Raw genomic sequence first — 16,461 nt, forward strand, 5'->3', positions numbered from 1 at the left:
ATTTTCTGTAAAATGTAATAGATATTATTTTCTTATATTGTTGAGAAAAAGAATTAAACTATTTATGTACATATCTGGAACTCTGTTATGACTTGAGCTATGAAATCATATCAATACTGAAGTTCTAAATTTTTTTGAAAGAACAGGAGAGGCACCACTGGTTAAAATATGTTAATGTAAAAGGAAGTTATTTACAAAGAAAAAGAGAAAAGGGAACAAATTAGATTCTCAAGCTAAGCTGTCTAGCCATTCATGAAGGAGGGAAGATTGAAGTTCTAAATTGAAGAACTGTTCTCATCCTTGCTTTCTGGGCTTCTGGTAGTTGTAAATGGCTTCACTAGCAAGTTCACTGTGCATACTGAACCCCAACACCCCCCCCCCCCCCCCCCCCCCCCCCCCCCCCCCCCCCGCGCGCCTTCACACGCACACAAGCATAATAAGGTGCTGCGAATAAAGTAGCTTCTATGGTTACAACCTGGTTGGAGTAATATAATTGGTACCGTAATGAACCTAACAGCTGGCTTACCAGACAATCTTGATTTCTAGATAACCTAGCTCCAGATAAACGGAAACAAACAGAACCATTTTATGTGGACCTTACTGAGAAATTGATGTCTTAAGGACCTAATCTCTTATTCCAAATTTGTGTGGAACTTAAATATTCTGAGATAAAGGAAATATCCACTCCTATTTGATATTTGATTTCCTACACAAGTCAAAAACCTCGTGGGGATATTTTATTGTTAAAAACTGCATATCGTTCCTGCGAAATTCTCACGAGTTTTGCTTACTCTTTTTGTTTTGCTTTTTTTATAATAGTTTTGCTTCTTTTTTCACTTCAGGTCATCCAAACCAAAACGATTCTTAGCCTCAGGCCCAACCTATCAACACGCTTCTATTTCAAAGAGCCCACCTGCCCTTCCAGTAGTATAAGAGGCCCATAATCGTACGGAAACCCCAAAGACTCCGCAATCGGGCCTGCTTTGCGATACGTGTAAAGCCCTGCTCACGATCGAACCGCGGGAAGGCACCGAGGTCAACAAGGTCATTTACCACACGCCCTGCCTCCCTTACATAACCTCCCTCTCCTGGCCATTTGCGGAAACCCTAGCCGCCGGACCACTCGTCGCCCTCCTCTCCTTCGCGAGCGCTCGCTTCGGTAACTCTCCGCCGCCTTGCTCGATCTTTTCGTATACATAGTGTTCGTCTTCTCCGCAGATCCAACCCTCCCCTCCCGCTGATTCGCCGTCTGTCTGTTTGTTTGTGCTGGTGGAAGGAAGCAAGGGATTCGAGATGGCCAAGTCGAAGAACCACACGGCGCACAACCAGTCGTACAAGGCGCACAAGAACGGCATCAAGAAGGCCAAGCGCCACCGCCAGACCTCCACCAAGGGGGTAAGATAATCTGCTCCTGCTGCTCCTCTTCCATTTTTCCGGGTCGCTCGATCGTGCAGCTGTGCGCCCCGGCGCGCCGCCCGCCCCCCCCGCCCCTCTTCCCACACACACACACCGTTACGCCTCTGGTTCGTGGATGCCAATTTTTTTAGGCACTGGCCATTCCGTTGGAGAGCAGAGGTTTTGGGCTTGCGGCGCACATGGTTGGGCATGTTGACTATTAGGTCATTTCCTGAATGATAGACTATTTGTCAAATCAATTACTCGATGTGGTATTCAAAGATCCAAATTTATGTTTTTGGAAGCCTAGTGTAATCTATTAGCCTTAGAATTTGGCACTCTGAATTTGGGTCAATAGTTTATTAGCGCTACTCTTAGGAAAGTGTCTGCTTTGTTCCAGTAACCATGAGTTGCTATCAGTTTGCTAGGACTTGTTTCTACTTGTGATGTGAAAGCATATTTAGTACCTTTTTACAACTATGGTTTGTACAAAATCCTTAGCTACCGTTGTTCCTGTCTCTACCTTTAAATATTCTCATAATATTTGTGTTTGTGATAGTCCAATTGCTCGATTGGTATTTTTATTAGACTCTGCCTATTGTAAAATTTGTACTGATAAGTTTGAGGTTGCTGCAACGATGAGACCTTACCTTTTTGAGAGCAGACCACTGCTTGATGAACCTGGGGAATAATCTTCATTATTTCCTCCTGAACGGTTACCTGAGCACCTACACAGCCTTGATTCATGTTGCACTTCTGTTATTTAGTAAGAGATGCACGACTTTGAAGCACAACAGCTCTTGTTTTTGCCAATTCTCCTATTTGTTAGCGCTTCGCTGACCTTATGGCTTGTTATTTTGACACATTTTTAGCACTTCCACTGACCATTCCCTTCCGCCATCTTTGCAGATGGACCCAAAGTTCCTGAGGAACCTGAGGTACTCAAGGAAGAACAACAAGAAGAGCGGTGAGGCTGAAGCCGAGGAGTAAGATGGAAGTTTATGCTCATGGAGAAGCATGGATGTGTTTCCCCTTCCTAGCTCAGTTTTACCTTTAGGATCTGGAGTTTCGCTTAAGATGGAATTTAAATGGTCTTATGTATGATGGCAAGGACCCTCTTTTGCTGCAGAAGTGTTACTGCCGTAATATTACGATATTATGTGTTAAGTTCATGCTACTCTTTGACTTGTTGTTTTACCTTCTCTCTAACTGGTTATCTGCTTGGAGGTCAACATTGGATTTAAAGCGTGCTGTCAGCCATTGACTCTAGGCTCGTGCCGTTTGCCATTGTGATTGACGCGACTATGTCAGCCAGTGCAGAACACGTTGGTGCAATGCGACCAAGGGGCTGTTTGGATACCCGTGGTTATTGTTGCATCGAATGTTTGGAGGGTAATTAGAAGGACTAAACATGAGCTAATTATAAAACTAATTGTAGAAGTAGATACCAGTGGTTATTGTTGCATCGAATGTTCGGAGGGTAATTAGAAGGACTAAACATGAGCTAATTATAAAATTAATTGTAAAACTTCTAGCCTAATTCGCGAGATGAATCTATTAAACTTAATTAATTCATCAAGCAAATGGTTACTGTAGCACTACATTGTCAAATCATGGACTAATTAGGCGTAATAGATTTATCTCACGAAATAGCCTTCATATGTGTATTTTATATTTAGACTATATTTAATACTTCTAATTAATATCTAAATATTATGTGAAAGGGCTAAAGTTTAGACTCCCTTAAACCAAACATCCCCTAAATTTTTGGACCAGAGTATGCAGGACAATAGTTGAAGACATGTCTGAATCTTTTGTTCCAGTAGAAAACTCTAGTGATTGATTCATGTACGTGCTCGTGGATCTGACATCTGAGCTCGCCTCGCCTCACAGGCTCGCAGTTCGCAAGCGCTGTGCTCCGACGACCGGCTTCCATCGTTGCCGCCGGCGTCAAGCCCGCGGCCTTTTCGAATTGTAATTTGGAAGGAAGTAAGTACATATATGCATATATGATGCTACAGACAGGCTCGAAAGCTGTAGTACTCCTTGCCTCAGGATAAGCACGGGCGTTTGCAACATACGGCTCTTCGCGCAGTGGTTCCGTGGGACTCAAGTTGAACTACGGTTAACTGAACAAGCTGTACAGATTACAGAGGTGTGTAGCTCAACACGCAGAACAGAATGTGATATTCCGTTTCAAAAAAAAAAACATAGAGGTGTGTAAGTTTTTTTTTTCCGCCGGGTGTTTTACTGCTATACATGACTGAGAAGAAGCTCTTTGGCAACATAATTATTCATCACAATATAAGAAGCAGTTCCTTTTTTCAAGTCAGGTATCCCCATACATACAAGTTTCATACATCATTCAGACAAAGAAGTAAAGACAGGAGGGAACTAAGAACATGCCTGTAAACTTGCAAGCAGACCAACCAGGTCTCTAGATCAACACACAAGCAATGATGTTAGAGAACCCACATAACTCCAAAACCATTACAAACGTAGACAGCAACATCGTTGCTGCTAACCGTCATTAACACCATCAGCAGCCAAAAGGAAGAGAGCGCCTATGATCATGCAATAACAAGCATCAAGCATTTTGATGTACTACACCTCCGGCTAAAATCTAAATATATACAGGCTGGTCCTGGAATGGGTGCAGTCAGACTATTACTCTCTTGGCAAATGATATTGCCATCAATATTTGTATCAGCCACATGAAACGTAATGCCAGTATGGTTTGATCTAAAAAAATGACTTTATCAGGTTTCTGAATCTAGTTTATCAGATCAGAGGTTGGTTGGTGGTCAACCTTTTTTTGTCTCGGAGTATCCAACTTAGTACTGAGTTTCAACTACAGAAAGTACTATCGAAGTGTCTCACAAGATAGGTATAAAAGATGCATCAAGTAGCTTGTTCATTCAGAGAAGGATGAGTTAAATCAGAACAAATAGAGACCGATATGGCGGTATATCGAAGCAGATCTAAGCATTGCGGGAACAGTGACCTCCAATCATTTCAGAACTTGCGCACTAAAATGGTAGGCTGAAACACAAAGAAGCAGAAGCTGAAACACAAAAACCCAGTTGGCTTATCAGGAAACCAGAGCACATAACTGATTGGATGCAAAGATAATTGCATGTTCAGCTATCTCTGAGAAAACAAAAGGCACACTGAGTAAGAACTATATGCCTAGTAATATTAGTCACTTCGAGCATACCACCAATAAACTGCAGGCTCACATTAAGTCTTAACTAATCTCTAATGACTGAAAGGAATTGACTGTCAACTTCGAGCACATGACCTTGTAGCAGGCAATTCTATTTGAGCGACATATGAATTAGCATTGTTTAGAAACAATAACCCAGCTTCTATGGTTAACAAAATTGCTAGTCGAATACCGCTGCTTACACTCTAGAACCTTAAAACTAATGCATGGAAAATGAGCTCCGAAGTAACGTGAATCACTGGTTTCTTTGGTTTCTACTCCATAGTTAGTAACCCTGACTTTTGACTATCACATCGATTAATATATAAGCACAAGAAATAATACTCAAATAAGATTGGAATGGCAAACAGTGCAGCCGCAGGCCAAAGCTGATCCAACCTGCCCAAAGACCATGTTTAAAAAAATTGTACTGCCTTAGCTACCATTTTGTTTTTAACATTTTTGCCAATGTGAGACTGTTCGGGCTACCATTGCTAATGGAAAATTACATGGTGTAATAGCTCCAACTACCCCACAGACTGCAGTACAAAGAAAAAAGAGAGGAAAATTGAGGTACATGACGTGTAAATCTCCACACACACGATAATAAATACTCAAAAGAAAGATAAAAAAAAGAACAGCACTTTGTTTAGAAATCAGCACACAAGATCAAAAAATGAACTGCTAAATTGGAGTCAAAGTCCATTACACAATGTCAATATGTTGCTCAAACAAATGGAAGCAGCAATTGTATTTGTATTAAATTAACTCCTTCCAAGTTTGCAAGTTTGACCTGCGAAACTAAGAAGTACAAATCCTAAAGCCATGCATTAGTCAGCAATATCTGTAGTACCCACTAAGTGAAAACGTATTTTACCACTGCTGCAGGAACATTTTGAGTCCCCTTGCAAAGAAAAAGTCATACATATACATACTTCATAAAAGGGAGGCATCTTCTAGCATATGACATCACCAACTCCAGACCTGGTATTTGGCTAGGTTGCAAAGAAACCGGTATATGCATACTAACTTGAATCCCCCCCGCACGCGGGCTGGTTATAACAATATCACTTAATCAAAACAATGTATCACCTAAGTCAAGCTAGTAAAATACACAAGTAATGATGAGATCAAGGGGAGCAGAAACCACTGAATTATTATTGGCAAACACCTGATTGACATTCCCATATGATTCCAAGTGAAACAATCCCTAGAAGGAAAACCTGAAAAACTGAGGAAGGCGACCAAACCAGGGATGCAGGGGGCGCTTATGAGCCTATCCTGCTGACGGGGTAGACAAAATCCATAATGCATCATCATCCTCACGAGCATGGCGGTCCGGCGCCATGGCACCCACGCCGCAGCGATGAAAGACCTTAGTACTGGAGGGCCTTGCCTAGCCACACAGAGAAGGCATCTACTCCTTGTACTTCATGCTCTCGAGCGTGAACCCAGGCATGTCGAAGGAGTCAGCAAACTTCTCCACCTCAGCCTTGAGGTTCTCGATGTCCTTGTTGTTCACTAGGCCCTTGTTGAAGTCCTTGAGGAGCTTGCCGTACTCCTTCTGGATGCTCAGGCAGATGGTCACCGCCCGGTGGAGGAACTCGCCGATCTGCTCAAAGTCTTTCTCCACCAGACCCCTCGAGGTCATTGCGGGGGCACCTGAAAACCATACCAACAATACATGAGAAATATTGTTTAAGCATTCCAGTAAAGTTGTAGACTTGTAGCATCAGGTACGTATGAACAAATGTTCTACGCTAAAGAATGGGTGCAGTATTTAATTGTATGACATTGGTTTCCAGCTGAGTTCTTAGCTGTGTTAAGTGTTAACATGCACTGTCAGGGTAAAGCATTAGCTGAAGGATGATACTGGACTTGGTCCAAGCACAGGTCTTGGAATACATATGTAGGCCATGGAGTTCATGATACCAACAAAGCAAGGTTTGAATCTTGACAACCAACTCATTTACATTTGCAAGAGCTACACCGCTTTTGTATAGGAAAGTGTGAAGAAGAGTCAAGTGAAATACTGAAATAGAACCAAAACTATTATTCTACCTGCAATTAGTTAAAGAGATTGAATGATTAATTGGCAGAGTATAGTCACCCTTCAATGGAACAAGGATCAAAAAAGGGCACAAGTACCGAATATTCCATATGGAATTTGGACAATGGTTACCAGTGTACAGTGTACTACAATGGTCCAATACAATACACTTGCAATGCAGAATTTAAATATGTTACTTGGACAAACAGGTTGTGTGAATCCCGCATCTGATGCATCACGGACAAATGTCCAAAAATATTGAAAGCTTACCACTTTGAGAAACCATTTTGGGGTGTTTTGGCTTAGGAACAAATTTGCTATGGGGAGGCGAATTCAAATTTTGGCATGCAAGAATCAGGGCCATCAATTTGGTGGCCAAGATTTTGGCCTATTGGACACCAAAATGAACTAGCTGGCCACAGTGTTGCAAAGCCAAATTTTGGCACCCAACCAAATGGTGGCCAAATTTGGTCAAAGTAGCCAAATTTTGGCTTGCCACCCATGGGCACTAGGGTCAAAGTAAACACACCTAAAATATTTATAGACATATCACCTCTTTGCTAAGAAGAGAGGCTACCAAATAACAACCACCCCAATTTTCCAAACTGCCATATGTAATCGTTTATGGAGGGTTGTACCATAGCAGAATTAATGAAAAATCTGATATTACTAACCAATGCGGACACCACCCGGAGCCAATGCACTGCTGTCACCGAAGACAGCATTCTTGTTCAATGTGATGTGGCAAAGGTCACAGAGCTTTTCAACCTTGTTTCCTGCAGACATAAGCCAACATTAGAACAAGTTATAATATGTACCAAATAAAATGAAGCCCGTTGGATTGCTAATTTGTATACCAGTCAAGCCAAGAGGGCGGAGATCCCAGAGGACAAGGTGGTTCTCAGTTCCATCAGTCACCATCTTGTAGCCCTTGCTCATGAGATAGTTTCCAATGGCAACAGCATTCGCCTTCACTTGCTTTGCATAGGCCTTGAAGCCAGGTGTCATAGTTTGCTGCAGAGCAACGGCAAGTGCCGCAATCTGGTGATTGTGAGGGCCACCTTGCAGAGATGGGAACACCGCAAAGTTAATCTTGTCTTCATAGTCATACAGAGCACCCTCAGGCTGGCCCTTCTTGGGGGGCTTAGGGCCTTTCCTGTAGAAAATCATGCCAGCCCTTGGCCCACGTAGAGACTTGTGTGTGGTAGTGGTAACCACATCACAATACTCAAAAGGATTTGCGGCTTCCTGAAATGGAGGAAGGCAAAAATTTTCAAACTAAGCATTTGTAGTGAATAATCTCTTCAGGTCTCCTCCAGTACTCAAAGAAGGATGATGATATGCAAGCATTACTGCATTAGCCAAATAATATCACCTTCTGTATTATGGCCATCAAATAGTGCATTAGCTAAGTCTAACTAAAGCAAGGAGCCGTTGGGTACAATGAGTTAGAAATATGTCTGCCTTGTGCGGCAGCAGATTGATTGTGAGGTTCTACTGTGGATTGCCTATATATGCACGATCATTGCATGACAAATGTAGACCAAAAAAGCATGAATACGACTTTAAACATTTTGACATACATAAGCCCAAATTTGATTAGCAATAATGTGCACAAGGACGCGCTATGTAATTTGCAAAAGAACAACCATGTACTACTTCTTTAATATATTGCCGTAAAAGAGTACAAACTATTGAAGACTCCTGCAATGGTTTCAATTGGTTCGGTGAGTATCTGAGTGCAATTCCACTAAAGCAGGATCATATCCACTGAGAATACTCCAAAACATGAAAACAGATGGAATATCAGATCTATCACCATCAAAGGAATACATTCAGACAAACTAAAGCAGGTAAAACATTGATTTCACGATGACAAGGCACATTTATACTACTTAAAAAACAAGACAAGGCACAAAACAACAGACAGCAAGCGTCCATATAAAAAAATCTTAAAATCAGTAAACGTGCAAAACACTGAGATCTAATATGGGATTAAATAATCCAGCGTTTCATTCAACAACCACAATAATTGATTTGCCTAGACTAGATAGCAAATAGAATCCAGACTACCACATCTCTCAGATCCAACTAATTGCCGTTTCAATGGGAATGCAAGATGAAATTTCATGAAAGCAACTAGCTAATCGAGAACAATTTATCAGAGATTATTGTACCTGTGCGGCGACAAGCCCGCTGATGTGCGCCATGTCGCAGAGCAGCAGCGCCCCGACCTTGTCGGCGACGGCCCTGAGCCTGGCGTAGTCCCAATCCCTCGGGTACGCGCTGCCACCGCAGATGATGAGCTTGGGGCGGAAGTCGAGCGCCTTCTCCTCGAGCTTCTCGTAGTCGATGTACCCGGTGGCGGCGCTCACCTTGTACGGCAGGCTCTCGAAGTAGATCGAGGTGGCGGAGATCTTCTTGCCGCCGGCGGTGTAGTACCCGTGGGTGAGGTGTCCGCCGGAGGGGAGATCGAGGCCCATGATCCGGTCGTGCGGGTTGAGCAGCGCGGTGTAGGCGGCGAAGTTGGCGGGGGAGCCCGAGTAGGGCTGCACGTTGACGCCCCAGGCGGCCGGGTCGAGGCGGAAGGCGGCGAGCGCGCGGGAGCGGCAGAGGTTCTCGATCTCGTCGATGACGTCGTTGCCGCCGTAGTAGCGGGCGCCGGGCATGCCCTCGGAGTACTTGTTGGTGAGCGGGGAGCCGAGCGCCTCCATGACGGCGAAGGAGGTGAAATTCTCGGAGGCGATGAGCTCGATGCCCCGCCGCTGCCGCCGCTTCTCGCGCTCCAGGAGGTCGTAGATCTCCGGGTCCGCGCCGGCGAGCGGGGTCAGGCCCCATGTGGCGACGGGATCCATGGCGGCTGCGGAAGGGGAGGCGGGAGTGGCGACGGCGAGGAAGGGACGAGAACGGAGGCGGAGGGGATGATGGGGTGGGAAGCGTGGTGGTGGAGGGAAGAAGGGGGCGCGGGAAGATATATCGGTGGTGCACGGGAGGATGGCGCGTGTGCACATGTGGAGGTTGGTGGTGGTGGGTGTGGGAGGGAGTGGGTGCGGCGGGTGCGAGTTCGGGCGAGGTGGTCGACGGAGGAAGCTACCTTCTCGGAGAATTGGAAAAAGAAATACTCGAGATTAATCGATGTGATGCGCCTGCCGAAAATTTTTTGCGTGGTTTGGAGGGGGTTGGTGTGGGCGCGAGATACGGGTTTTTTAGAACGGGTTTGCTGGGCTGGGTCTTGAACTCTTGATGGACCGGGCTGAGAGCGGGAATTTAAGAGATGCATTTCAACTGTTAATAAAGCATTGGCTGTATACTAAAAACAACGAACCTAAAGAAAATAAATAAAATCAAAATCTCTAATTTGTGGGTTCGAGTAGTCTTCTTTTCACTCATGTTTTGAAATGAATCAGGTAGAAGAGCTGCGATTATACGAAAACAAGGTGAGAACCCATACTACGTTATGAGGTGAGAGTGAATACATTGACGCCACTATGTCAGCCATTAGCAAACGAAGTGATCTGAAATGAAACAGGTTTCAGAGGAGTGGGGTGGGCTAGAGCTGTAAAATGCGGTTGTATGTGTTGAGCAGCGTTTGAAGTTATCGTGTTAGAAGAAACAGTATGTTGGAGATGCTGCATCTCCAGCTGCAATGCGGCTGGAGAGTAACCACTTTGCGCTCAGATTCCAGAAGAGAATATGCAGCACAACAACTGACAGAAAGCTGAAGCGCTCGGATCATGTTCTTGAACAAGAAACCAGTGGCATGTGAAGAGAAAAAATATATATTTACATATAGTTGATGCCACAGGCTCGCAAGCTGCAGCATTGCATTGCAAGGATGTCATTCTACTACTCCTTAGGCCTCTTGACGATGAGGACCGGGCACTTGCAGTTCTGCGCGCAGTGGTTGCTGACGCTGCCCAGGAACGCCCTGCAATGTCACAGCACAATCATTCGCACCCAGATCATAAGCGACGGCAGGAGAAATGTCAAAATTGGAATTGGACGTGAGTTGTGACGGTAAGCAATGGCTGTCTCCTGGACTCTGATCCTCATCCAGCCAGTGGCCATCGCGTCGCACTCGCGTCATTGAGATGGGTGGATGCTTGTACTCCTAGTAATGAGATGAAAAGGACCGGTTGATACCTCTGGATGAAGCCGTATCCATGGCTGCCCATGACGAGCAGGTCGGCGCCCACCTTGTCGGCGGCGTCGCAGATGACGTCCCGCGGGTCCCCGCTCTCCACCAGCGTCTCGACCGCCAAGTGCGGGTGCTCGGCGCAGAGGCGCTTGGCCTTGTCGACGGCCGCCGCCGAGACGGCGGTGGCGTGCCTCTCAACGCTCGCCAGCACGTCCGAGGTCATGATGTACCCTGCGTGCAGCAGCGCGTCGCAACTTGTTACGGTGAGCCTGGAAAAACAACGCGCACGCAACCTACCAACTGATGCGGTAGCGATACCTACCTGCGCTGTCCATGGCGGCGTAGACGGGGCGCGGGCGGCGCGCGTGCACGAGGAGGAGCGTGTCGCCGCCCGCCGGGGAGACGACGTTGGCGAGGCACCAGGTGAGCGCGTGCACGCTCTCCTCGCCCTCGTCCACGGCCACCACGATGCGGCGCCCGGCTCCGGCGGCTCCGGCGGCGGCGGTGGCGGGGGGAGCGGCGGATGCCATGCTGGAGAACTGAGCACGAGGATCGCTGGACGAATTGTTGTTGGGGGGGGAGCGGAGCGGGTCGCACAAGAATTGGATGCTGCTATCGATGGCGATGACGATGAGAAGGGGCTGAGGGGAGAGGCCTGCTTTAAAACAGGGGGAGAAGCCCGCGGCTAGGTGCTCTGCACGGGCTGCCACGGCGCCTGGCTGGCTGTCCCCGTCTCCGTGTGACACTGCCCTGGGTTTGGGCGGCCGCGGCCGCCGCTGGGTTTATCCTCACCGCCCCGGTTTTTCCCGCTTCCCGAAACACCCATCCGATCCGGTGATCCCGATGTCCTACCTAGTACGAGGAACGGTCATGAGGACCAGCCGGACCAGCAACTTATGTGTGAATGTGTCTACGTGGGTAGCATCTGGTGGTGCCATTTCAAACGTGCGTTGAAAGTGAAACCCAATGGATTTTTACGAAACTAACCTTGTTCTCCAAAGAAACTGATGGATTTGAAGGCAAATGCATCTATTTGGCTTACAATGACACACGTTTTGTTCTTTTTTTCTTTTTTAACAGGAGAGGAGAACGTTTTGGCCAATTAGGCTTTGGCAGGCTCTTCTTCGTAGTGAGCCCAAGCGACAGGAGGATCACCATCCACGGCCCCCGAAGCCCGTTTCGTAATGGGTCGAGTAGAACTGAGCACGTCGCTTGGACTGGACTAGAAAGAGGTCGGGTCACTGTTCCTTTCACGGAAAACCTATCCATCTTTCGGAAGGTGGATAGAAGCTTCACCTTCTATTGTTGGAGATTCGTGTGGCTGCTGTGGGCCGCACGATCTCCTCCATCCTCACCATCGTCTCCCCCGACGTTCACGCGTCAACGCGGAGGGGGCTAGGGGGTGCGAGCTAGGTGGAGGGGTGGGTGGTGGGCAGGAGTGACCGGTGGTGGCCGAGGTCGGCGGGGGCAGGTGGCGGGTGGCGGAGGTTAGGGTTTGGGGTTTCGGGGGGGCTTCAATGGCTGTCGGACTTAGAAAACGAGGTCGGGGAGGGGGGGTTGCGGCAGGTCCGGCGATGGTGGTGGTGCGGCCGCCGGCAGAGGCAAGGTGGCGTGGGAGCGCCGGCGGCCGGGCAAGGCCGGACAGCCGGTTGGCGGTGGCTGGCGGCGGGTCGAGAAAGGCTGCTAGGTTAGGAGCCAACCTTTCTTTCACGCACCCCCTTCCCCTTTTCGATTGCACACACGAGGCGCCGCGAGAGCCGGAGAGAGAAAGCACCACACCGCTCGCCGCCACACGACAGCGAAACCAAGCCAAAACCATGGCCGCCAACCTCTGCCGCCTCGCCTCGACATCCGCGTCCGTCCTCTCCTGCCAGCCCCAACCTCCTAGTCCTCCGCCCTCCCTCCTCCTCCACCTCAAGCTCTCCAGTTCCGCCCCTCCGCGACGGATCCGCCGGCGCTGGAGGTCGCCAGGAAGGCGAAGGGAGAGGAAGCCGCGGGAGACAAGGGCTCCGGCGAGGGGAAGGCGGAGGCGGCGGTAGAGGAGGAGGATAACGACAGCGGCGTGCATGTGAACAAGGCCACCGGCGAGATCGGCGCCCCGCGTGGGCCCGAGCTCGTGCAGGATGGCGACTGGGAGCACGGCGGCCGCTGCTCCGATTTCTGAACTGCCCCGCCATGAACCCTGCGAGGTGAGATCGTGGGCAGCGGGTTACGTGTGTTGTGCGTTTGGATTTGCTCTATGATATGATGCTAGTCGTTTTAGTAATCTGTGCAAGGATGGTGTGATATACAGGGGGTGTTTGGATACGAGGTGCTAAACTTTAGGAGTGTCACATCGGATGTTCGGATGCTAATTAGAAGGACTAAACATGAGCTAATTATAAAACTGATTGCAGAACCCCTATACTAATTCGCGAGATGAATCTATTGAGCCTAATTAATCAATAATTAGCACATGTTTACTGTAGCAGCACATTGTCAAATCATGGACTAATTAGGCTTAATAGATTCGTCTTACGAATTAGACTCCATATGTACAATAGGTTTTGTAAATAGTCTATGTTTACTCCTAATTAGTATCCAAACATCCGATGTGACGGGTACTAAACTTTAGGAGGTGTATCCAAACACCCTTATAATACTGTTAAAAATGTGTTTTGCTTTGTCCTCTGGGGAATGAATAAAATGAGTTGACATCATTCAATTCAGAATGTTCAGAGCATCTCGATCGCCTTTGCTTGCATTGGTGCCTTAGATTCTCCAATTTCGTGCTGCTATATTGAACTGGTGCAGCTATTTGGTTACTGCATCCTCGTTAATTACAAGAACAGAAACAATGGGATGCAGAGCAGATCACTATGACTTCTTGAATTTCAAATGAGAGAAGGGCAAAAAATTCCTTGCTCCGGTTTGTGCCTCGTTAAATTGTATTCCTAGTCAATTTTTTTTCTCAATTGATTTCACTCGCACAGAGCTATTCATGGTTGAGCCTTATGTTGATGGGTGAGGGCTACTGTGTTGTTTGCTTTTGGTGGGGCGAATTGGGGTTACTCTCATGTGTTTCGGATTCAGGCAACTGAAGCCTGTTGATAGTTGAGACTGTAGTGGTGACGCCTTTCAAAAAGAAACTGTAGTGGCGACATGTATCGATTTTCTTATTGGGATCATTCATCAGTTGGATATATTTAGCTATGCTCTGTCTGCAATGGCATATCTGGGCAAGGGCCAGCATACGGCCGGCAAACCCGTCTTCGATGCATGGTGAAGTCTGAAGGTCGGAGTTTACTTTTATAGTCTTATTTGATGATCTTATGGTCTGTAGCCTGAAGCATGAGAGTCCTCTGGCTGCTGAAGTCTAAAGTTCAAAGTTTGCTGATACAGTCACATTTGATCATGGTGTGGTCTGTAGCCTGAAGCATGAGAGTACATGTGCTATCATGGTGTAGGCAGGATGGTACATAAACCTGAATAAAATGTTAAGCATGAGGGTACATGGGCTATCTTAGGTTGTGGTCTTCAACGCTGCTGCAACGTTAACAGCATCAACCTCGACCACAATCCTTTGTGCTCCCGCTCGCGGTGCTGCTTTGGTTGCTTCCGTACAAGGTAATATTTTCTGCCTCAAACGACTCGGCAACATATGAGAGGTCTCCTGCACCTCCAATGATGACGTCACCATCATGTATCTGAGAACAAATCCCTTGCCTTGCCACCATTGGCAGTACCAGGTCAGAAAGCAGCATCGCTATTGAGTTTCATTGTCATCCACCCTTCCTCTGGCTTCCTCCATTTGCTTCTGTGCCCATAGCCTTGTTGCCATAGGCCGTGGTATGCCGTATGACGCTTCTAACACAGAAGTAGTCGCTCATATGTATGTTTGCAAATGCACCCTTATGAACTCACGTGAGCCCTACCCATGGAAGTGTCCAGGAGAATGGGCTGGCAGCTCTTGATTTTGGTGAAGTCATCACAAGAATAATATTGTTGGTGAACACGTCGTCTACCACTGGAGTCCATGTTGAGTTGATTACACTAACCCAAGTGGATAGATTTAAAGATAAATAAATGTTTAATACAGAATAAGAACAATATTATTCAACCAAATACATTTAATGTGCTGACAACACTTTAGATCCAAGAATTTCTTGGACCTAGGAATGACTGGCTCTAAAAAAAGTTTCTTAGAGCTAGAGCTATGCTAAAGAAGCCCTAGACAAATGCAAGAGTGGAGCTCCGTGCCATAAACAACCTTAATTGCACGGATATTTTCATGTAATAATTAAGATGACGGTATCTTTGGTGCTTGTTTTGGACAAGTTAGAAGGAAAAATGCACCATCGGATGTTCCGATGGCCCACCGAAGCAAGCGTCGGACTAACCATCGGAGCAATTGGTACAACGGGAAAAATAGGAAAAATCTCGAGTGCACCGGATGATCCGATGGAGGTCATTTTACAAGGTCAGAGCAATTTGCTAAGGAGGCAGAGGAAACCCTATAGCATCGGATGTTTTGACGCCCTATGTAGTTGACCGTCGGACGAAGCAAATTTACTTTGAAATCAAACAGAAGGTTTTGGCTAGAATTGCTTCAGTACCGGATGATCTGTCAGCCCCATTGGAGAAAGCATCGGAGCAATGATATCAGGGGGATTCAACGGTTACGTGACGTGAGTAGTGGCACCGGATGATCCGATGGGAGCATCGGATAAAGCGTCACATAAATTTCTGAGGAATTTGGGCGGGGTGGAGGAGGAGGCGGCGGCGGCGTTGGGAGTCCCCACCCGGTACTAGAGGGCCTCCGGGGGATCCCAAACTTGGATCCAGTAGGTCCAAAAGTGACCGGTACTAAACCTAGGGACGAGAGGTCATTTTTATAGTAGTGCATGTACACGGGACCCACATCAACTATGAGCTATCAACTAATTTATAAACTTATACTATTGGAGACGCCAACTTTGGGCCCAAGGACCAAAGCTATTTATGTCAATGATCTTTTTCACGAGCCAGGAACTTGTGTATATGTGATTTATTGTGGCGTTTTTGTTTGATGTCTGTGGTCATTACCTGAATAGTTTATATTATGAAAAAATAGAAAAATACAAGTAAGTTCGGTTCGTGTAATGTTTATAATTTTATAAGCCCAATATTTGTCCTTGCGACACGTATATACTAATACGCTTGTCACGGGCCCACTCGGCTATGTCACAACTTTTTTTAGAAGAACTACGGCAGGCTAGATATGCCAACCTGAACATATATTATTAATATATACGAGCGTTTGCATACAAGATTTGTGAAGCTAGCGTCACAACTACATTAATAGGGCCTTGTTACCATACAATGACAAAAATCTGAAGTTATCCTGTACCACATTTATTGCTCCCAAATCTATACATGCCTAAAATCTGTCATGTACATTTGACGGATCCGAATTTTAAAATGGTTGTTTGAGGTTACTTTTGGTAAAACTTGTCCATCTAAGTTGGAGTCTTCGATGAGTATAAAAGCTAATTAATTTTTTACTGAGACATTGTGAATTTGTGATTTGTGAATTACAAATAGGATTCGGCACGTTTCTAGGCCCCCGGCTTGTCCACGCGCACGAGGAAGCTACAGAACCATCACGACACGAACTGTGTTACGTAACCGAAGCCGAAGCCGAAGACGACCATC

At 46.5% G+C, this 16,461-nt stretch overlaps 3 protein-coding genes across 4 annotated transcripts; 1 reads left to right on the forward strand and 2 right to left on the reverse strand.

Moving 5' to 3' along the window:
* The first annotated feature begins 1,003 nt into the window (after window positions 1-1,003).
* Window positions 1,004-2,592, forward strand: LOC140222689 (large ribosomal subunit protein eL29z-like). 2 transcript variants are annotated; one of them, XM_072293519.1, is made up of 3 exons: window positions 1,004-1,159; window positions 1,277-1,395; window positions 2,305-2,592. In XM_072293519.1, the coding sequence occupies exons 2-3, from the start codon at window positions 1,294-1,296 to the stop codon at window positions 2,383-2,385; spliced, it is 183 nt and encodes a 60-aa protein (XP_072149620.1). In that variant the 5' UTR covers window positions 1,004-1,159; window positions 1,277-1,293; the 3' UTR covers window positions 2,386-2,592. The 2 variants fall into 2 exon arrangements, with proteins under 2 accessions (XP_072149620.1, XP_072149621.1); XM_072293520.1 differs by having other exon boundaries at window positions 1,018-1,159; window positions 1,281-1,395.
* A 3,027-nt stretch (window positions 2,593-5,619) lies between these two features.
* On the reverse strand, window positions 5,620-9,716 carry LOC117856022 (serine hydroxymethyltransferase 4). Its single transcript, XM_034738423.2, has 4 exons — window positions 8,828-9,716; window positions 7,508-7,898; window positions 7,325-7,426; window positions 5,620-6,262 (listed from the first exon to the last, which is right to left on the reverse strand). The coding sequence occupies exons 1-4, from the start codon at window positions 9,659-9,661 to the stop codon at window positions 6,018-6,020; spliced, it is 1,572 nt and encodes a 523-aa protein (XP_034594314.1). The 5' UTR covers window positions 9,662-9,716; the 3' UTR covers window positions 5,620-6,017.
* Window positions 9,717-10,358: 642 nt separating this feature from the next.
* On the reverse strand, window positions 10,359-11,570 carry LOC117856023 (universal stress protein PHOS34). Its single transcript, XM_034738424.2, has 3 exons — window positions 11,111-11,570; window positions 10,794-11,019; window positions 10,359-10,578 (listed from the first exon to the last, which is right to left on the reverse strand). Exons 1-3 carry the CDS (start codon window positions 11,316-11,318, stop codon window positions 10,497-10,499), a joined length of 516 nt encoding a protein of 171 aa, XP_034594315.1. The 5' UTR covers window positions 11,319-11,570; the 3' UTR covers window positions 10,359-10,496.
* Between the last annotated feature and the right edge of the window lie 4,891 nt (window positions 11,571-16,461).

The sequence above is a fragment of the Setaria viridis genome, chromosome 5 (assembly GCF_005286985.2).
Source record: "Setaria viridis chromosome 5, Setaria_viridis_v4.0, whole genome shotgun sequence".
Lineage (NCBI taxonomy): Eukaryota > Viridiplantae > Streptophyta > Magnoliopsida > Poales > Poaceae > Setaria > Setaria viridis.